The sequence below is a fragment of the Bipolaris zeicola genome (assembly GCF_000523435.1).
Source record: "Bipolaris zeicola 26-R-13 unplaced genomic scaffold scaffold_9, whole genome shotgun sequence".
Lineage (NCBI taxonomy): Eukaryota > Fungi > Ascomycota > Dothideomycetes > Pleosporales > Pleosporaceae > Bipolaris > Bipolaris zeicola.
In genome coordinates this window covers 16,099-36,682 of record NW_006912058.1, presented here as the reverse complement: position 1 = coordinate 36,682, position 20,584 = coordinate 16,099, and the positions used below count along the sequence as shown (strand labels likewise).

The window sequence follows — 20,584 nt, the reverse complement described above, 5'->3', positions numbered from 1 at the left end:
GGGGTGTGGAGGACGTCATAATCGAGATGCGCTTGGCCTGCCACCACCGCCTTGGGCCCTTTGCTTTGCCTGCCCCCGCTGATACACGCCTTGTCTGCCCACCACTGCATCGCCGCCAGTACACATGTCCACTGAGACGCCCCTCCAAACATGGGCCGTCTAGCAGCAGCATCAGCCGCCCATCTGGAGCGAATGCGGCCACTGCTGGTGCACACATGTAATCACCCCCGCGGTACTCTAGACGTGACAGCTTGATACGGCCTAGTGCAGCAGATCGCCATGGCGCGTCACCAGCCGGGTAGCGGCCTCATCCTCGACTACAAGCGGTGCACCCGTTCCGCATACATACGCACAACCACTCACATACATCCGCCTCCCCATATCCTCACCACCGCCACCATTGGCATCCCGACGCCCTCGACACCGCCTGGCTGCGAACTGCTCGACTCGCCGCACTCCTCCCGCCAGCGTGGCTCCCGCACCGCACCCTACCGCTGCACCGCACTTGCCCCACTACGCCCCGAGTGGCCAGCACTCTCCCCGACATTTACTCTCGCTCTCCCCATGCATCTCCCCCAGAGATAGCTGCCCTTGACGAGCGCCCGCTGCTTACGTTTCCGCCTCGCTCCCAACTCAATGTCACATCATGGACTCTCCCGACCACGCACATGCCTTTTCAGGCGATCTCGGAGAGCCGCAAAGGCCACGCCAACTGCCCCCCGATCTCCCCACCTCGCTCAATGATAGGAGACCCGTCCACATAATGAACGAGGAGACTGAGATATACGATGCATGGCAAGGTAGGCGCTGGTGCATCCGGCAGGAGCCATGCTGCAAGATGGGCCGCTAACACCACGTAGGCCAGTCGCAATTCCTCACCACCCCCATGCCCGCCCGCCCACTCAGCTTCAACCTCTCGCTCGACGACCCGACCTTTGGCGATGAGGACATGCAGCAGCTCGAGGACAGCGATAGCCGTCTGGTACAGATGCTCGCCCACCAGGCACGCCTAAAAAACGACAACGCAGGCGATGAAGCAAAAGTGGTCGCTGACGACAAGTTGTCACACGAGGAGAAGAGGGAAGCCCTGCAAGGCCTCTTCACCTTGGCTGCCTCCAACGGTGAACTTGAAAGAGTGAAGCGGTTACTCGACGGCAAGGCACGGGAATACATCGATATCAATGGAGTCGACGCCGAGGGCACACCGCCACTAGTCTACGCAAGCTGCTTCGGCCACGAGGATGTCGCTGCAACCCTACTCGACCAAGGCGCTACTGTTGACATACAGGACAGGAATCGCTGGACACCCCTCATGTGGGCCATGACGAACCGACACAAGGATATCGTCAAACTCCTCTTAGAACACGGGGCATCCACGGACGTCAAGTCTTCGGGCGGGAGGACCGCATTCGATTTTGTCGAGCCCAACACGGAACTTTCCGAATACCTGCACGAGAGCGGATATGCCATTGGCAACGTGGGCGTTGGAGATGACTTTTACAGCTCTGGTTTCTCACAAGATCGCTTTGAGCAGGAGATGCAGGAGAACGACATGAAGCGGCGCATGATGATGGAAAGCGCCTTCAACCTGGAAGTGGATATTGGCAATCTTGGCTTGGACGAGCAGCCAGAGGTATGGACTATAATTCCCAGCGTGAACGCACCGCTAACCGATATAGTCTCCTGAAGAGCCAGAGGAAGAAGCCCAAGAGTTTATATGGGATAGGTGCCTCAATGACCAAATGTTTGTCTTCCAAGAAAACGAGCTTGAACGCATCCTCGACATCATCATCACAAACATGACACCGCAACGCTCCCCGTCGCAAAAGCCGGTACCTGCAAACATACTCTTCCTCAGTGCCCGGTATGCACATTATCATGCCAACCCCGAACTCCTCGAAACATTACTCGTATCTGCCATGAACAAGATTAATGACGTGGTCGAAAAACATCAGTGGGATATGACCGTGCTAGCATTCTGGATGTCGAATGCCACTTTACTTTTGCATTATCTCAAAAAAGATGGCGGATTGATGGGGGCCACCAACAACTTCCAACTCCAAATGGCCGAACTGATCAATGAAATCTTCATCTTGATCATTCGTGATGCAGAGCGGAGAATGGATAAGAATCTTGACCAGGCGATGCTGGACCACGAGCCGATGCCCGGATTTGAAGATGTGCATTTCCAGCACGAGTGGAAAATATTTCGTTCAAAGCCCAAGGCGAAGCCCGTAGAGCCACTTGAGAAACGCTTCCGACCGCCGTCTCCGAAGCGTCGAGCGCAGCCCTCACCAAGAAACATTACTTCCCTTCTTGCATCTACTTTGTTTGTTCTTGATCTTTACGACGTCCATTCTGTCATTACAGCCCAGGTGCTATCGCAGCTGATATACTGGATTTCTGCCGAAGTTTTCAACCGTATAATGTCCAATCGAAAATACCTAGCTCGGACAAAGGCTATGCAAATACGCATGAACGTCTCGACACTGGAAGACTGGGCACGGTCAAACAACCGGCAGCCAGAGCACTATGAGAACGGCTCCATGACCTCCACTGGGGAGAACACTGCAGATGCTGCCAAGCGGCACCTTGAGCCTTTGATCCAGCTACTTCAATGGTTGCAATGTTTCTCATCACTTGGCGAGGATCTAGAGTCGCTTGTAGGAACATTGCAGCAGTTGACGCGTCTGTCGCCTCAACAACTATTGCATACCGCAAAATACTACAGACCAGAAGTCGGCGAAAAAGGTCTCCCAAAAAGCGCATCAAAATACATTGTCCATCTACAAAAGGCCGCAGCCGATCGAAAAGCTGCAAAGACAAAATCACCGAATCCTGACTCTGCGCCGACCACACCAGTCAGACCGACTGCTGAGAGACCGATCGAGCCCTCGCCTGCACCCTCACGAATGTCTGATGAGGAAGAGCATGACGAACTTCCCGACGAGCTTCTTCTGGATCCTTCGTATATGCTACCGTTTTCATTACCAACATCGACAGATATGCTCATCAGCTACGGCGCCGGCTTTGGCGGCGTCAACAAGGAAAGGGAACGGAAATATATTCCCACTGTACCTCCGGAGTTCATGGCCAAACTAGATCTAAGTGGCGGCATGAACAAGAATGGCAGCTCATACTATTCAGAGTCATCATGGAATGACCCAAGCTTTGGGTGAAGATAGAGAAAGTTGATAGAGTTGCAAATCTTTGCCGATTACGGTACGGGCTAGTTGCTTCCATTCTGCCTGGTTTGGTTGGAGACCGAATTCCTTCAAGCCACGTCGTGCCTAGCACCCACTGCCACGACTGTCGTATCCGTGGCAAGAGCCGGTTCCCAGTAGAAAAATATCAACCGCGACTAGCTCAGTTATGAGCGAAGCATCCGTATTTCAACGAATGTCTGTTGGGTTAAAAGCCACTCCCCGTATTGTTGCATACTCCACAGACGCTCGTAAAGGCGGCCTGGTGGCTGGTTGGGTTGAAGGCATGAGATGTAAGATGAACCGGGCCGATTGGATATCATTGTAGCATCAAGAGATCGATAGATTCTTCTTAATATGCCTAGTGCTGTTGACAGCAAATGCGAAGATGTCAATATTTCACTAGCATGACCTGGTTTAACCGACTGATGACCTTTGTGCGCTTGAAACCCATCAGACTACAGTACTCTGGGTTAGATGCTTTTGTGCTAGTTTCCCAATTTTATGATTATCTAAAAATTTACAGAAGGTATGGCGGCGATTGGTCTAATACCAAATTATTACTCGATTGAAAATAGTGATGCCGGCTATCTGCTCGACTCCGCCATCGGCCCTTGAATATCCAGAGTCGGCGGCCTCCGATAGGTAGCAAGCGTTATTTGACAGGGTCTAAGCTACCCCACCACCCCGCCATAGTCCCGTGTTGGTCTCATACATCTTTCCAACAGCGGTCGATTCTCCGTTCTTTTTGTCAATTCATCCAAATTCTAGCATTGAATCTTCTCATATACCTTCTGATAAATTGTCAAAGTCTACACCATGGCCCGTTCAATTCCAATTGAGGAAATCGATTCAACATTCAAGTCAAAGTACACAGGTATGATACGTTTGCAATATATGCTCTTCTTGTATTTTTTGACACTGTGTAGACCTTATTTCTGCACCTCTCGGTTCAAAGGTGCTGTCCTTCAGCGATGAATACTTTGCTGCTGCGGAAAATCTGATAACACCAACTCCACCAATCCGTAAACCGGGTGTCTTCGTCCATACCGGAGCCTGGTACGATGGTTGGGAGACGCGCCGCCACAACCCAGAGCCTGCAGACTGGGTCGTCTTAAGACTGGGTACTGCCAGCGGAAAAGTAGCAGGTATCGAGATTGACACGGCTCATTTCAACGGCAACCACGCTCCAGAAATTGCTGTCGAAGGCGCTTTCATCAGTGATGAGAAGGATGAAGAGGAGGTTAAGAAGCCAAGCTATGCAGGCTGGGAGACTATACTGTCAAAGCAGGAGTGCGGACCTAGCCAAAGGCATGGGTGGCTGCTTCCCAACATCACTGAAAAGGCATACACTCATGTTCGGTTGCTCATGTACCCAGATGGAGGAATTGCGCGTTTCCGCCTGTACGGTGTTGCTGTTCCCGTTTTCCCTCAATCTGCAGACGCTGTCTTTGAGCTCTCTGCAACAGTCATGGGCGGCGTTGCAACATCTTGCTCTGACCAGCATTTCGGTACAAAAGACAACCTGCTGCTTCCTGGTCGTGGAAAGGACATGGGCGATGGCTGGGAAACGAAGCGCACACGTGGTGAGCATGTTGATTGGACGATTGTAAGACTTGGAGCAAAGGGTGAGATTGATCACATTGTCATCGACACTGCGCATTTCAGAGGCAACTTCCCACAAAAGGTGCAGGTGTTCGCAGGCGCTTTTGACAAAGACCCCGGTCATGATGACGCAGGGTGGACGGAAGTACTGGCTCCGCAAAAATCAGGCCCAGATACAGAACATGTGTACAAGGCTGAGTTGAAGGAAGTATCAGGCAAGGGGTACACACACGCAAAGCTGGTGATTATTCCTGATGGCGGAGTGAAGAGATTTAGAGTCTTTGGAAAGCGGGTTTAGGAGTCTGATATTTTAAGATCATAAAAAAAAAATACTGTTGTAAAGATCTCATCGATGACATTAACATTAACGAAAAATTTGAGACAAATGTGAAGATATGTGCATGGCTGCAACATGACATGTAGCCGGAAAGACATGCCGGAAAGTAGTCCATTTTCCCTTTCCTAGCGTCCCGGAAGGGCGTGCTTATGTACATACATACGTACGTGGGGTGGGGGGAGCCCCATCTATTTACACCTCGGTCTAGAGTATGGCATCATCCACATTCTTACATCTGCCTCAATTCACTGCTTACTAGAATAATTAAAAAGAATAATATCGAAAATGACACAACCAATATGGCTCCTGGCTGCACTTTACGTCACACCAGTTCTACTGGTGTGCTATTATCTCATCGGCCGGTCTAGTTCGTCCCGAGCCGCAGTAGCAGCACTACCAGAGATGGAGATATCAGAAGTGTGTACACTCTAAATTCTCTGAAAATTCACGTTACTTATCTCGGAGTTTGAGCGTAAGAAAGACTTTTACTTGCTAACAACCAATCTCATTAGATCTACGTATACCCGATTAAATCGCTACGAGCAATCAAACTAGCTTCTGCAATTGCAACACCACATGGCTTTGCACACGATCGTAAAAACCCACCTCTCTTTCTTTCTACATCACTATACCCAAGATTCGAGAACCATTACCTAGTATTATTCTTTCAGTGCCCTTCACATTCCATGAATTACCACTCCAATCAACCTGACTAACCAAAAAAAAACCCCTCCAGGCACCTTCATGCTCCTCGAAAAAACACCCACAGGCTACAAAAACATGGCCGTAGCATCCTACCCCCAAATGACGCAATTCCTCCAGGAAATCCCCCCACCACCTCTATCAACCCATAACAGCAACACCGAGTCCACACTCACAATCCACTACCTAGCCCACGGCTCCACCCCCAACCAATCCAGCCTCACCATCCCCCTAACCCCCACACCCACCTCCCTCTCCACCCTCGAAATCTCCCTCCACGGCAGTCCCACAACCGCGTACCGCATGCCCGAGTCTTACAACACCTGGTTCAGCACCTGCTTCAACTTCCCCGTCGAGCTCGTCTACCTCGGCTCAAACCGCCGCTCCCCACGCTTCAGCAACCTCTCTTCCTCCCCTTCCTCTTCTCCATCAACCCCGCAAATCACCCAATCCCTCACCTTCACCGATTGCGCCCCTTACCTCATCACCTCCTCCGCCTCCCTATCTTCCGTCTCTTCACGCATCGCTTCGCAAATGGATATCACCAAATTCCGACCCAATATTCTGCTCTCTGGTGCCAAGGAAGCGTGGGACGAGGATTTCTGGTCGACAATCAGGGTTTCGGGCAAGGAAGCAGAGACGGAGGTGGCGCTGTTGCATAATTGTGTGAGGTGCAAGAGTATTAATGTTGATTATGCGACGGGGAGGCCGGGGACGGGGGTTAAGGGTGAGGTGTTGAAGCGGTTGCAGGGGGATCGGAGGGTGGATCTGGGGGCGAGGTGGAGTCCGGTGTTTGGGAGGTATGGGTTTTGGGTTGGTGGCGGTGGTGGTGGTGGTGAGAAAGAGAAGGAAGAGGTGGTATGGAGGGTTGGGGATAAGGTTAGGGTTACGGGAGTGAATAGGGAGAGGACTGTTTGGAGTAAGTCTTCCTTGATGATTTTCCGACTTCTAAATGGGTGTTTACTGACTTTGCTTGAAAACAGGCTGGCCGAATCTTGGCTAGTTAGTGCAAAGTAGGACGATGTCAGAACCGGACATTCAAGATTTGGAGTAGACTGAAAACTCAGATCAAGGACACAGGAATTGAAATATTGTTAAATGTTATATCTCTTCAGCTAACTTACTATTGAACCTCTTCAGTATAATGATGACTTGAAATTTGAGATACTTTGAAAAAAAGGTCCCAACCTGACCTGAATTAACGCCGTGCTCTTGCAGACAAATCCGTCTAATAAAAACCAAACGCTCCGACCCAGAAAGACAGCCCAGGCGTGGTCAGCCGGCATCCGCTAATGATGCGCACAGAGAAAGTTTATGGCTGTCTACTTCCTTTCTATATGACGCCCTTTTGAATTAAACTCCGTGGCGATGTTGAATTGATTGAGGTTTTGCATGCATTTTTGAGACGAAAGTCGTGCTTTTGATAAATGATGCTTAAGATAAGAGAATTTTACCAGGTTTCCTACGTGCAAGTTAGTGTCTGTTGTATCTGATTCGTGAATAGCCAAACTTACAGCAATGTACTGGCCGTCTTCCTTCTTCTTGGCCCAAAACTCCTTTGCTTGTGCCTCACTCAAGCGGCCCTTCTGCATTGCGACGTCGATCAGCGAGGCTTCAACGCCTTCGCCCATGCCCTTGCTAGAGCCACAGACGAAGATGCGTCCGTCAAGCGCATTGATAACGAACCACACAATGTCAGCTTGCACCTTGACCTCGTCCTGAACATATTTGACTTCGTTGGAGCCCCCGGATTTGACCTTTCGGCTCTGAACAACTTTCTTGATTTCGCGTTCATGGTCGCCCAGCTCGCCAGAGTACAACTCGTCAAGCATCGAGTCTCGCACACCTTGGATGAGCCAGATCTTGTTGGCGCAGTTGGCGTTTTTGAGCCTGTTCAGAATGAAGCCTCGGAAGGGAGCCATCCCAACACCAGCACCAATAAGAACCATAGGTCCTTCTCCACCAAACTGCTTGGAAAGCGGGTTTGCCATGAGACCGCGGAACATGGGGACACGGAGATCGAGGATGCTGCGAGGGTCGACACCTTCATTTTCGGTTGTAATAAAGGCGTGGGCCAGGCGTTCCATAAAGCCACTGCCAACGCCAGTGCGGACAGCGCCGTCAGCGTGCCAATCGGGTGTTTCGTGAACAGTGACGGCCATCTCGATAAGGCGACGAGTTCCTGGAAGGCCAGGACGAGCCGACGAAATGTGGGGGTCGTTTGAGAGCGAGTAGAATCGTGGCATCAATTGGGTAAGAACAGAGAGAAGGTGTGGTAGCGGCGGCTTTGACGAAGGGAATGCACTGAGAAGCTGTGCAACAGTAAAGTGAGAACTGGTGCGCAAATCACAGAAAGCAGCCTGCCCTTGGGCAGAGCAGAGATAGGTCAAGATCTTCTTCTCGTTTGGCGCCTCAGCGTACTCGGCCATAACGCGGAGGAGGTTCTTGGTCGGGGGGTTTGACTGGATATCCGTACACCAGGTCAGGAGCTCGCGGCGAGTTGTGACGAGTTCGCGTGGCTGGTCTTCTCCCCAGATGGTTGGCCATCTTCCTGAAAAGGTCTTGAGTGTGACTGGCTTCTCGCGAACAAACTTGGGGATACAAAGAATGTCGAATATCTCGTCAACCATTTCCTGCGAGTTAGGCGGGCAAATGCCGACAGCACCGCCAACCTTGAAGTCGACTCCTCCCTCATCTGGGTAGTCGGTCACGTCAATGTCGAAGTGAATTGTGCGCTTCTCAGCGCCCGGCTTGGTCAGCTCGCGTGCGTGGTATAGCGGGGCCGAGTAGACTTCGTATGGCGGGTGTGGCTGGACATATCTGGGTGGCATCTTGTGTACCTCGGAGACGTACTTGGTGTCCTTGGATGGCAGAGGGTCAAAGGCCATGTTGACGGGCGGGAGCGGCATTGTGTCTGTGAGTTGACTGTCGAGGGCGAGGGGACCCAATTTGAGATTGAGAGTGCGGAAAGCATGGTTGTCTGGAATGACGACGGGGACGAAGTTGGGCGATGAGGAATCAGGAGCCAGTGTCTTGAGGAGACAGCATCCTCCGCCACAGCACTGGCTGATGAGCTTGGTGGCTGTCTCTCCCTCACCCAGTATCCGTCTGATGTCGTTTGGGTTGTCCGAAATCAGCGTCGTGGATGCCCGCCGAGGTCGCGACTGCTCCGCCAGGTTGACTGAAGCAGCAGGCAGCTCCTGCAGCTTATCGATGACCTCGTCGACGGCCTGGTCGGGCTCGGTGATTGGCGTCATGGGAGCCTCTGAATCATCGCTGCTGTTTGTCCATGCTGTGGCGTTGCCCGGGGACTTTGGCGAAATATGTTCGGGCTCCGACCGCGACTGGTCCGGCCACAGGGACAATTGGGGGATGTCCCTGGGCCCTGAGGGGATCGGGTCTTCAGGGTGTGAGGTAGATGTGTGTGGTATGGGGCTTGCCATGGTGGATGTCGAGGAAGCCATGTGTCGGCGTGGTGGAGAGAAAAGACGAAAGAGCGGCGTGGGAATCGGGGAGTTTACAACGAGGACTGCTAGCGCGAACCATTGTTATTAGCAACATGTTACTCATGTGTGCGAAATCCAGTCCAATCTGAGCAGCGGTTTCAGTCAGTCAGTGAGGAGGCGCATCCTCAGCTGGCTTGCTAAGCTGCGGGACACGGACGTGAGGACAATGTGGGGGAGCGAAAGGTTATCTGATGCTTTTTCCATGCACCGCGGAATTTGAGCTTATCAGATGGTGGCATCCCACACAAACTCAATGCTCACCTTGACGAAACGCTGACAAATGAGTCGGCGCAAGCGATGGCCGCGTACTAGATCCCAGGACGAAAGATGCGATCGCAGACGAGTGAGTGGGACGTAGTGTAAGGTAAAGTCTGGCGGTGGGTGAAGGTATGCACATGAGGGAGAAGAATGGTGGTGACGAGCCCATCTGCCCTCCGCGCCCGGCCGCTTTTCCCTGTCTGCTACTGCCGATCAACGACGCCGCCTCCAAGGGCTGAGATGACCAGACCAGACCAGGACTTTGCACTGGTGCCGAATGACGCTTGTGCGGGCGCCCACCCGATCGCATCGCCGAGGCCGGTCTGGTCTGGTCTTGTCGTTCCCGGCCTGGCCCTGCTTTTTCCGACACAAGGGGTACAATGGAAGAAAGTAATCGCTGATCGGCTAATTTTCTCCTCTTCACTATCTCCTGACCGTGGTGGTTCAGCTGCCGTTCATGACGCCACCCGCAACTGACCGCTACCCCTATCAATGTCTGCCAACTCCACGTGCAATTCTCCTCGGCGTATAATCGCGCACATATCCAAACACAAGCTACCACTGTCAGATGCCGGTTCCGATGGCTTGGCGGTCATTCCATCTGATAACCACGGCCTCAGACTCGGGCCCCACCAGCTGCCCTCACAAAACCCTGCCACCAAGCTGACGCCTGTATCTTGACGCCTGCAACTCCACCAGCCTTCTCCCCCACATGTACCGTGTCCATCCCATTGCGGAATGATTGCGTCTTGCCGCTGAAGAATCGTTACGTCGTTGAGCCGCCACCCACGTCCATCCTCAGCTTACCTCATCAGGATATGATATTATCCAGACACCCCAGCCCGCCAAACTCGACGAGCGCAGCCTTCCCCACCTAGTGAGACTGGCGTTGCAACGGGCTGACTGTATAACGCTGTGGTTGTATCGGCCTACACGCACAGGGTCTAACCTCGTTGTGCATCGTCTTCTGCCAAGTCGAACGAGCGTTGAGAAGAACGGTTTTGTTTAGCGGGCCCAGACCAACCTTTCCGTTCGCCACCGGAATGTGGAGGCCTGATCTCTTGAGACGACATCTTCATGACGCTATAAGATTTCCCCTCCACTGGATGATGCAAACATACGCATATCTTTCGCCAATTGCTCAGCTTTGCTCGTTAGGCAAAATGCGTTTCTTGGAATAACTAATCGTGGCAGTAACAAAATTGTATAGCAGTTTCGCCTTGAGCTATTCATAGTGCTATGCAAAAGTATCGACTTATTACTAACTGACGAAATCTGTCTTGTTAACTTCACCTCCGCATAGGGCGATATATGCATATCTAATATACATCCTGCACACACGTTGCTGCAACATTATTCTTCGATACAAATCTGTCTTGCCTATCACATTTTCCTCCTCGTTTCGCCATGACAACCATTCAATCCCGAGCCACACACATACTCATTAGCCAGATTCATTAAATTCATCCCACTCAAACCCTCCCCTAATACTTCCCACTCTCCTTAACCAACCCCTCCTTCTCATTCTCCTCCTTCCCCCTCAACGCCCACGCAGGCGCCTCATCCACACCCTCTTCCTCCGCCTTATCCCCCTCCTCCTTATTCTTATGCACACTACTCGGCAAATGCTCTGCAGGCGAATACACAGTGATAAGCTCCAGCGGCTGCTCCCCCTTCGTCACAAACTGATGCTGCGTCCCCGCAGGCACAACAACCACATCTCCCGCTGCTACCTCTTGCTCTTTCCCCGCCACAGTCGCTAGTCCCCGGCCAGATGTGAAGAGTAAGATCTGATCAACCAAGTGTACTTCATCACCTATCTCTCCATTCACGGGAACTTCCATTGCCACAATCTGGCCTGTATCGTTCTCATCAGCATCTTCAACTATCTTTAAAAGAAGGGAATGAGTATAGCAAGGGAGAAGAAAGAAAGAAAGAAAGAAAGAAAAACTAACTGTAAAGCCCCGTATGCAACACCGTTCTAAAATCCCCAAAACTCCGCTTCTCACTCATTAAACCGGGGAAATACACCATTTCGTGTTTCGGCGGCGCATCCTCTCTGTTTCCGACTTTCTTGTATCCTTCCATCTTCTTCACACCCTGCGATAGCGATGCAGTGCGGCTAGTACTCTGGAAACTCCGTGTAACGAGATACACGTGTGTAGTTACTGGTTTGGCGAGCGATGAGCGGGACGAAAAGGATGTTGTGGTGAGGCGGAGGGGCGTCTGGAGTGAGGTTTTGAGCATTTGGAGAAAAAAAGTTACCAGATGTTTTGCTGGCGGTACTGGCGTTTATAATTTTTCTTCTTCTTTTCAAGTGAGACAAGGGGGTGTGTGATTATATGTGATTAGGGAAGCGTTATACATTTTCTCTGCTCGCGTCACCGGGCTAGGGAGCGTGTCTGGTAGGGTGAGACTGAAGTAAATTAGTATACATGACGTCAATATTGCGATAGAAAGACATGATGTCTTCTTTTTTTTTAGATACAGACTAGGTGGATTGGTATCGAGACTAATTCGGGTGACATGCTATGGGGGTGCTCCCATCTGAGTGGTGCTGGTACCTGATTAAGTCATCGGAGTGCAGGGCAAGGGCGGGGCGGATTCACAACGCTATGGGGGCTAGCGGATGGGCTCCGCTTGATGCGACATGCTGAGGGAGCAAGCCATTGCGTACGTGTATGTTAGCTTGAGGCCTGGACTTGTCATCACAATGCATGTAGCCTGGCTCACATCCTGTTGCTTATGCTATCGTCTCACTATTGAGAATCACTTGGGATATGCTAAAATGCTTTTTTTTGAAGAGCAACCATGAGAGGAGAATAATGTTCAATTACACCAAACACTCGCATGTGCGAGCTTCAACAAGACAATGTTGTTATAAAGGTTGTTGCCGCCAAGATAATCGGCGGGCAATGTACAATGACAACTCCAAATCATGTAGCAAGGGATTGCCCATTACTTACTGGGCCTCTCTTGCCTAACTTATGTTCTCACACATCAAGTCTCAAAACCCCGAGACTGGTACTGGCGTTGAGACTCAGTATGGCCGGTGGGCCCAGCTACCGCTTAGAGTTTTTTGAGACAAATTCACAAGAAACTTCCTGCTTGCTTCATGAAAACGCCAAAGAAGCCTCCCATCACTAGCGTCATTCCTCCAGTATAACCCCGGAATATGACAATCCGTCTACTCATTTTTGCGGGCCAGAACCTCGTCCCTTTCTTCCTCAAGCTCCCGCTCAATCTCCTCTTCTTCAGTTGGCTTTGAACTCTTGACGTCCCGGGTAGGAACCTCACCACCGCTCATTTGCCATTCCATGAGCTTGTTGAATGCACCCTCAGGGTTGGAGCTAAGCTGCTCATAAGTGCCTTCCTCGGCTACCCTGCCATCCGAATCAATACAGATAATACGGTCGGAACGCTTGATAGTAGAGAGACGATGAGCAATGCTGATGGTTGTGTTGTTCTCTTGAAGAAGCTTGTTCAGCGCCTGGTTGACAAGGGTCTCTGACTCGGCGTCCAGGGCACTTGTTGCTTCGTCGAGAATCAAAATGTCAGGCTTCTTGATCAAAGCCCGTGCAATGGCAATGCGCTGCTTCTGGCCTCCCGAAAGCTGTGTGCCTCGGGCGCCGACATGTGTTTCAAGGCCATCGGGCTATGCTAGTCAGCGAAAGATCTAGAAGGATAAGATTCTGTACTTACGAAATCACTGATGAACTGGCAGTTGGCCTTTCGAGCCGCTGCAATAATCTCAGCACGGGTTGCATTGGGCACACCATAGGCAATATTCTCAGCAATGGTTCCAGAGAAGAGAACAGGTTCTTGTCCCACGTAGCCAATCTTTCTCCTCAGTTGTTTCGCGTTCAGGGTAGTAATATCCCTTCCATCAATGGTAATAACACCCGAGGTTGGAACATAGAAGCGTAAAATAAGGCTAGCAACAGTCGACTTTCCAGCTCCACTAGGTGCGACAATAGCCACGTTGGTGCCCTGCTCAATTTTAAAGCTTAGGTCCTTGAAAATGGAGACTGCTGGCCGGGTGGGGTAGCTGAATGATACGTTCTTGAATTCGATAGGACCACGTGCGGACCTGACAGGTAGGCCCTTGGTTGGCGAGATTGTCGGGTTGCGATCTTGAAGCTCGAACAGACGACTGGCAGCGCCGACACCCTTCATCATTTCGCCGTAGAAACCAGACAAGCCAACCATACTGGAACCAGCGTACACAGTGTACATCAGGAATGATGAGAGTTCACCAATTGAGATGACACCGTTCTTGACCATGTTGCTACCAGCGTAGAGGATAGTGATGATGGTCAAGTTGCCCATGAGACCGGTACTTCCATAAAAGCTCGCAGCAACCACGGCCTCCTTCTTTCCCAGAGCGAATATCCTCTTGATTTGACGGTTGTAACGGGATGCTTCTTGGACTTCACCAGCAAACGCTTGACTAGTCCTGACGTTGCCTAACCTTTCCTCGGCAATCTTGGTTAGAGTACCTAGATTCTTCTGAATTTTGCGACTGAGGTTCCGGAGAGATCTACCACTGAAGAATGCAACGAGGGCCACTGGAGGAGCAATCAAAGCAAGAATACCGGTAAGCTTGAGACTGACAAAACCCATCATGGCGAAACCAGCTGCACCGCTGACGAGCGCACGCAGGCCATCGGACAAGTTCTGTGTAATACTCTTTCCAACAATGATAGTGTCTGAGCCAAGGCGAGAGATGAGATCTCCAACTCTGTTTGCATCGAAGAACTCAGCATTCTGGATAAACGTCTTACGGTAGAGCTGTGATCGCAGGCGGGCGACAATGCGCTCTCCGACAATTCGCAGAATGATGATACGACCAAAGTTGAATGCAGCACCGGTGGTCAAGACGCCAGCAAGTGCAAAGTAGAATAGCGAGGGAGTCATGCCAAAGAGTAAGCCATCGGTATTTTCCGTCGAAGTTGCAGCGTCCAAGATTTTGCCAATAGAGAAAGGTACCGATAATGAGATGCCAGATCCGACGAGTAAGAATATGAATGCCCAGGAGAGGGAACCCAATTCAGGCCGTGCAATGCTAATGAGCCGCCAGATTTCCTTCATGCCACCAGGTGTACCTCCAGATCCAGAGCCATCCTTGCTGAGCTTCGCACTAAGATTAACCTGCTTGGCTTGGGCTGCCTTTTCGGACTTTGCAAAGCCCTGCTCCGCCTCTGCTTCGCCGTCGTGTTCCTCAAGATCCACAATGCCTTTTTCTTTGATTTCATCCTTGTAGGATTTACGTTGTTTGGTGATTTTGTCGTTTACGGATGCTTCGGATACATGTCGGGACGCATTGAATAGTCGGATGGGGTGTTGTAAGCCATTGTGGCGGATAGTCCCCGCAGTTGCGAATCGAGAAAGGGAGGGTGCGAGATGGCAGGTCAGATTCGGCGTGCCCCTTGTGGTCGAGACATTGGGTGTTTGCTTTGTAGCGATTGATCTCGATAATGTCGGCTTGATTGTCGAGATGCGCGACTGTATTTGTGAGAAGAGAGCTCCGTTGCCGGGCCCATGCCAGGCTTTTGCGGAGAAAGCCAGCAGGCCGCGCATGGCTTGAGACAGGTAGACAAGACGACTACCGGGTTCTGAGGGCGATTTGGAGCGATATCAATGCATTCGTCATGGCGGTGGATGGGCTGGCGTGGGAGGGGACGATTTCGGAGACGCTGATCAAAAGTTCGGCGTCGCTGATGACGACAGGACCGCCGCGTCGATCTTGCGCCGACACGTGCCGCGGCAACTACATTTGATTACCGACAGCAGACAAACATCTTTATTTCATTCAGATACACATGCGTATATGATACATATGCGCAAGGCACAAATAACAACTAGGTAGTGCTGTATCGACCGTTGGTAACTGATTCACGCATAACCACAGTCATGGTCGCCATGCAGGTTGACTCATCTTCACTCATGCAAGCTGGAGGCACAAGGCCCGCCATGTACGAGACATGAGCGGCTTCTCTATTTTAAGAAGGCAATTGACATTCCTACGATTATCCGTACTATCCTCCAAGTTCAGCTATCTCAATTCATATCTCACCATGGCTTCAGCTCCTGGATCACTATCACCAATTGAGCTGCACGGAGCGACTCTCGAAGGTGGAGGCCAATTAGTTCGTATCGCCCTTGGTCTCTCTGCGCTCACCAAGAAGCCAATCAGTATCAACAACATTCGTGCAAAACGCTCAGGTGGTGGTGGTCTGAAGGCTCAACACTTGACCAGCGTCCAATGGCTCGGTGAAGCCTCCAACGCGCATGTTACGGGGGCAGAACTAAAGAGCAAGGAAATCACTTTTTCTCCAAATACCACCGGCGGACTAAGCACAATTCTCTCTGCAAGAGAAGTCCGCATTAAACAGTCTACACCCGGAAGTGTCAATCTCGTTCTACAAGCCATACTACCCTATCTTCTCTTCTCAAGGGCGTCATCACCCCTACGTGTTCAAATCACAGGAGGAACAAACGTATCCAACTCGCCCTCATGCGACTACATGACCCAAGTCCTACTACCAACACTAGAGCTCATCGGAATACCACACATCGCCACCAACCTACACTCGCGAGGCTGGTCTCAAGGCACCACTAGTCTCGGCAGCGTTACATACGCCGTCACTCCTTTGACCAGCCAGCTACCATCTTTCCAACTAATGAGCAGGGGCGAAGTAGAACGAGTAACAGCCACCATCATCGCCCCTAAAACCACCGAGCGCCACTTCCGCGAAGAGTTAGATGTAATGTTCGAGCGTCGCCAATCCCACTTCTCCACCAGCAATGAGGTCGATGTACAAATCACATTCGAGGACTCACATCACGAGAAGAGGTACTACCTCCTCTTGGTAGCCACCACATCCACCGGCATGAAACTAGGTCGCGACTGGCTATATGACCGTGGCGTGCGAGCAGGTCAACAGCCACAACACGTTGTTGCCAACATTGTGAAAACGGTTTCGGATAATTTACTAGCGGAGATTGAACATGGTGGCTGTGTAGACGAGTATCTGCGCGATCAATTGGTTGTTTATCAGGCGCTTGCGCGGGGGAAGAGTGAAGTATACGGTGGCGAGAAGAAAGATGGACTTGTAAAGCCGAGTTTGCATGCGAGAACTGCGCAGTGGGTGGCGGGGGAGATACTTGGGGTTGAGTTTGATGAGCGGGGAGGATGCGAGGGGATTGGGTTCTTGCATAGCAGCGAGGAAGAGTTGGTACGGGAATTGGATGCGCTCCATGTTGCGGATACGTAAATCGTCTTTCTATGCCATAGACAGGGTATATATATTTCCTCACTCCCGTATACTCTATGATTCATTTCAAACTCCCTCAGAATCTATCACTCATATTCCTCCCAATCAACGCATCTAAATCGCATACCTGAAATGCTTCGCCTGGATATCCGTCAAATCACTGAACCCATCTATAACCGCCTGTTCATCCTCGCCAGTCCCCCATAGGCGATCCTTCTTCTTGTTCTGCCAAGTCATCCACACGGCCAGCACGCCTGCCACAATTATCATGGCGCAATAACACACAATCAGACCGGTAAGGGCTGAAAAGTACCTCGGTGCCTCTCTCGCAAGAAAGAGGTTCGCCCCAGCGATATTCCCCGCGGCGTAAAATACAAACCACATTCCATTGGCCGTACTACGCTTCGTGTGGCCCGCAATATTCGTCGTGAGCAGATTCCACGAGAGAATGACGGGAGCACCAATAAGGTACTGCAACCACGTGCATCCAACGAGGCTCCATCGCTGAGATAGCGGCGTAAATCGAATACCCAGGAGTCCTCCCAGCGGCGGCAGACACACAATAGCCAGGATAAGACACCGCGTGTTCCTAAAGTAGCCCGCCGCCAGCCCACACAAGGGTACGATAACGAACTCGATAGCACCCGTGGGAAGTTGCAGCAGAGTAGCATAAATACCACTGAACCCAAACCCCTTCAGGAGCGATGACGAGAAATTCGACACTCCGCCATTAATAACACCGCACCCCAACCCAATCAGCGCAATACACAAAACCTTGAAATCAAACACGGCCTCCACCGCCTGCTTCGCATGAAACTTCTTCGTCTTAACCCCAATCATATTCCCCGCTACACGATCAATCGCCACAATCCTCTCTTTATGCGTCAGAAACTTCGCTGTGGCAGGACTATCTGGCATGACAGTCAGGAAAACAAAAGACCAGACGAAATTCATCAGCCCAATAACGAGGAAAATGAGCTGCCAGGTTTTGATATGCGGCGAGTGTGCATGTCCGAGCCCGTAGCCGAGTAGCGCGCCGACCATAGTCGCTATACCGTTGAAGGCGAGGAAAATACACATGCGGAGCGGTTGCTCCGCCCGCGTGTAGAACATACTGACTATGTTCATAATGGCCGGACTTATCGAAGCTTCAAACATACCCAGCAAGAAGCGTAGGGCCAGCATCCCCGCGTAGTTTTTCGCCGCGACATGGCAGCATAGTAGCAGTGACCATATCAAGATCATCGACCCTGTATATTTTGAGACTGGGAGCCGCTGGATGAGGTAGTTTGAAGGGAGCGCCCAGAACAAGTATCCGAAATTGAAGATTGCAGCCACCCAGCTGTAGCGGTTTCCGTGGAGTCCAAGGTCCGGGGTTAGAGTGTAGGCGTTTGCGTAGTTGAGGCTGAGTTTGTCGAGGAATTGTATCATGTATGTCATGCAAATCTTTGTACTTATCAGCTTGCTCTTCTCTTCATTGGTATCGCCATTTAACCCGAAAGAGAAAGACGGAAAGAAAGAAGAGAAGAAAAAAAGAGACATACCATGGGCATAATAACCCAATCGATCTTCCTCAGCACAACCTTTCTCTCCGCCTCCAACTCCTCCCGCGAATACTGCCGAACTTCGAGATACAAATCCGCACCGATATCTTGCATCTGCTTCTCTGCACTGATATCCCCTCGTTCCAAGCTAGGCTCGCGCACAGGCGCCACTTGATCTTCCTTCTTTTCCCCCATTTCTCGCTTTCAATCGAAAAAAAAACAGACCACCTTCGATATTTTTGTACTGCAAACAAAGAGGAGGAGAGGAGGAGGAGGAGGAGGAGGAGGAGGAAAGCTGGCAATAATTACGAGGTCTCAACTAAGCAACCCGACGTCAAATGATGGATCGTAGTAGTACTAGATAACCGCGAAACCACCCCCCCAACAAAAAAGTAACTCGATGGAAAAACACACCAAATCGTACGTAAGTCCCTTCTGTACACCAAAAAAAAATAAACCCAGCGTTTCCACTTTATATACCCAACTATTCGGCCGACAACGGCGGGGGTGAGGGTTGTCTCCAACTCTTGGCACTGAACAGGTAGGATTCGGGTTATCATTCATAATCTACTATCTTATCTGGCGGGGTGGAGTGGGCAAGTTGCCATGTTGAGATGTTTGCACAATCAATGGGCCGGCGGGGGTGCGTAGTTATCATGCGGGCTAACTAGCTGCATGTTCGCCCATTGGTGTGTCGATCCTTTTTTTTGTTCGGCAATGTTTGAATCGGGTATCTCCGGTTCTACAGTTTGCCCCGTGTGGTTGGGGTAAGTAGCTTCTTTCCGACAGTGTGGCATGTTAGTTGACTTGCTTGCTGTGTTTTTAAGAAGAAGAAAAAAACAATGTTTTTTTTTCTACGTGAGTGGTAATTGGGTTTTGGGGGTCGGTTTTCACTTTGGCTGGGTCAATCCGTTGTGGGTAGTTCGCTTTGTAATGTTGATTCTGCTTCATCGCATTTTACTATTTTCAGGGTGGTATATAAACTGAGCCCTTTCAACTACTGTCATCATGGACAATATGCACAACGACATAACAACACAACGAGCAACCCAAGCTGTGGACTTGATATCTACTTCCACAGACCATATGGTCCCGTCGTAAACTTCCAGAGCTTGACCGTTCCATCCTCACTGCCCGTCGCATAGAGCTTTCCATCAGGCGAGAAACTCGCTGACCAAATAGGTCCATGGTGTCCCTTGTTCGTCTCCAACTCCTTCTCTTCATCAAAGTCCCACACTCTGACCCACGTGTCATTCTGATTGCTACCACCAGTAACAAACTTCCTCTCTCCGTTGTGCAGTGCTACACTGGCGAGTTCATATGGTGTTTTGACGCTCTTGATGAGCGAGCCCGGCAATTGACTGTTGAAAAAATAGGCGCTGTTTCCAGCAGCGACGCTCAATATTCCATCCGAGGAGGTGTTATCCAACTCGCATGAACCCACAGTACCCTCTACCGCGTGCTCTCCAATGGTCGACTCCTGTCGCAGATCCCACCACCGGATCTTCTTGTCCTCCGATGCTGTAATTATGACGTTAGGATCTGACGTCCATACTATCGACTTGATGGTCCCTGTATGAACGCCAGCGCCAATCTCGAAGCTTGTCGCGTCGCTGCGTGACAGGTCGTATATCCGCAGCTTCTTTTCCATTCCACCGGTCGCTAGGATTTGAGGGTGAGGTTGGTTGGGGAATGCGACCGCACGGACAATGTGATTGTGGGCGAGAGTGTGTAGCGCTTCGCCAGTATGGGTGTCCCAGACTTTTCTACGAACCGTTAGTAATGTTACAAAACAACAGAGGAGATTTGCGTACGCAGAGAAATCGGCTGAAGCTGTGGCTGCTAGCGAGGCGTTTGAAGACAGCCGCGCTTGCCAGACTGCGCCCTTGTGGCCCAGAAAAGTGCCAATCCAGTCACCAGTTATACCATCTCGGAGCATGGGATTATTGTCCTTGCATGCTGATATAATATAGTATTGGTCTTCGTCCAGCAGAGATGAGAAGTGGATGTGGGGGACAGGTCTTGAGTGACCATGGCAGGTGAGGGGTACTACCTTTGTTGTCTCAGGCATTGCGAACAAACAAAGGTTTTATGTAGCTCTCTTCTATAGTATGGACTTGGCAGGAATTGCGGTCGAACTTGCAGATGCAGT

At 50.9% G+C, this 20,584-nt stretch overlaps 12 protein-coding genes across 12 annotated transcripts; 6 read left to right on the top strand and 6 right to left on the bottom strand.

The window, feature by feature from the left end:
• Window positions 1-279: 279 nt before the first annotated feature.
• Window positions 280-585, top strand: COCCADRAFT_1179 (uncharacterized protein; the record flags this gene model as incomplete). The annotated part of the gene is made up of 1 exon (XM_007709478.1): window positions 280-585. The coding sequence occupies one exon, from the start codon at window positions 280-282 to the stop codon at window positions 583-585; it is 306 nt and encodes a 101-aa protein (XP_007707668.1).
• A 61-nt stretch (window positions 586-646) lies between these two features.
• On the top strand, window positions 647-3,179 carry COCCADRAFT_84068 (uncharacterized protein; the record flags this gene model as incomplete). Its single annotated transcript, XM_007709539.1, has 3 exons — window positions 647-800; window positions 861-1,654; window positions 1,680-3,179. 3 exons carry the CDS (start codon window positions 647-649, stop codon window positions 3,177-3,179), a joined length of 2,448 nt encoding a protein of 815 aa, XP_007707729.1.
• An 843-nt stretch (window positions 3,180-4,022) lies between these two features.
• COCCADRAFT_1177 (uncharacterized protein) lies at window positions 4,023-5,106 on the top strand (the record flags this gene model as incomplete). Its single annotated transcript, XM_007709477.1, has 2 exons — window positions 4,023-4,080; window positions 4,133-5,106. The coding sequence occupies 2 exons, from the start codon at window positions 4,023-4,025 to the stop codon at window positions 5,104-5,106; spliced, it is 1,032 nt and encodes a 343-aa protein (XP_007707667.1).
• A 324-nt stretch (window positions 5,107-5,430) lies between these two features.
• Window positions 5,431-6,850, top strand: COCCADRAFT_32836 (uncharacterized protein; the record flags this gene model as incomplete). Its single annotated transcript, XM_007709515.1, has 4 exons — window positions 5,431-5,562; window positions 5,658-5,739; window positions 5,882-6,766; window positions 6,831-6,850. 4 exons carry the CDS (start codon window positions 5,431-5,433, stop codon window positions 6,848-6,850), a joined length of 1,119 nt encoding a protein of 372 aa, XP_007707705.1.
• Window positions 6,851-7,297: 447 nt separating this feature from the next.
• Window positions 7,298-9,290, bottom strand: COCCADRAFT_22491 (uncharacterized protein; the record flags this gene model as incomplete). The annotated part of the gene is made up of 2 exons (XM_007709500.1): window positions 7,298-7,309; window positions 7,362-9,290. The coding sequence occupies 2 exons, from the start codon at window positions 9,288-9,290 to the stop codon at window positions 7,298-7,300; spliced, it is 1,941 nt and encodes a 646-aa protein (XP_007707690.1).
• Window positions 9,291-9,603: 313 nt separating this feature from the next.
• COCCADRAFT_84301 (uncharacterized protein) lies at window positions 9,604-9,921 on the bottom strand (the record flags this gene model as incomplete). Its single annotated transcript, XM_007709538.1, has 1 exon — window positions 9,604-9,921. The coding sequence occupies one exon, from the start codon at window positions 9,919-9,921 to the stop codon at window positions 9,604-9,606; it is 318 nt and encodes a 105-aa protein (XP_007707728.1).
• Window positions 9,922-11,095: 1,174 nt separating this feature from the next.
• COCCADRAFT_22490 (uncharacterized protein) lies at window positions 11,096-11,858 on the bottom strand (the record flags this gene model as incomplete). The annotated part of the gene is made up of 2 exons (XM_007709499.1): window positions 11,096-11,469; window positions 11,567-11,858. 2 exons carry the CDS (start codon window positions 11,856-11,858, stop codon window positions 11,096-11,098), a joined length of 666 nt encoding a protein of 221 aa, XP_007707689.1.
• Window positions 11,859-12,533: 675 nt separating this feature from the next.
• COCCADRAFT_32833 (uncharacterized protein) lies at window positions 12,534-12,758 on the top strand (the record flags this gene model as incomplete). The annotated part of the gene is made up of 1 exon (XM_007709514.1): window positions 12,534-12,758. One exon carries the CDS (start codon window positions 12,534-12,536, stop codon window positions 12,756-12,758), a length of 225 nt encoding a protein of 74 aa, XP_007707704.1.
• A 40-nt stretch (window positions 12,759-12,798) lies between these two features.
• COCCADRAFT_1173 (uncharacterized protein) lies at window positions 12,799-15,191 on the bottom strand (the record flags this gene model as incomplete). The annotated part of the gene is made up of 2 exons (XM_007709476.1): window positions 12,799-13,266; window positions 13,314-15,191. 2 exons carry the CDS (start codon window positions 15,189-15,191, stop codon window positions 12,799-12,801), a joined length of 2,346 nt encoding a protein of 781 aa, XP_007707666.1.
• A 497-nt stretch (window positions 15,192-15,688) lies between these two features.
• COCCADRAFT_84269 (uncharacterized protein) lies at window positions 15,689-16,888 on the top strand (the record flags this gene model as incomplete). Its single annotated transcript, XM_007709537.1, has 1 exon — window positions 15,689-16,888. One exon carries the CDS (start codon window positions 15,689-15,691, stop codon window positions 16,886-16,888), a length of 1,200 nt encoding a protein of 399 aa, XP_007707727.1.
• Window positions 16,889-17,002: 114 nt separating this feature from the next.
• COCCADRAFT_84158 (uncharacterized protein) lies at window positions 17,003-18,627 on the bottom strand (the record flags this gene model as incomplete). The annotated part of the gene is made up of 2 exons (XM_007709536.1): window positions 17,003-18,334; window positions 18,433-18,627. 2 exons carry the CDS (start codon window positions 18,625-18,627, stop codon window positions 17,003-17,005), a joined length of 1,527 nt encoding a protein of 508 aa, XP_007707726.1.
• Window positions 18,628-19,501: 874 nt separating this feature from the next.
• COCCADRAFT_22486 (uncharacterized protein) lies at window positions 19,502-20,503 on the bottom strand (the record flags this gene model as incomplete). Its single annotated transcript, XM_007709498.1, has 2 exons — window positions 19,502-20,198; window positions 20,247-20,503. The coding sequence occupies 2 exons, from the start codon at window positions 20,501-20,503 to the stop codon at window positions 19,502-19,504; spliced, it is 954 nt and encodes a 317-aa protein (XP_007707688.1).
• Window positions 20,504-20,584: the final 81 nt, after the last annotated feature.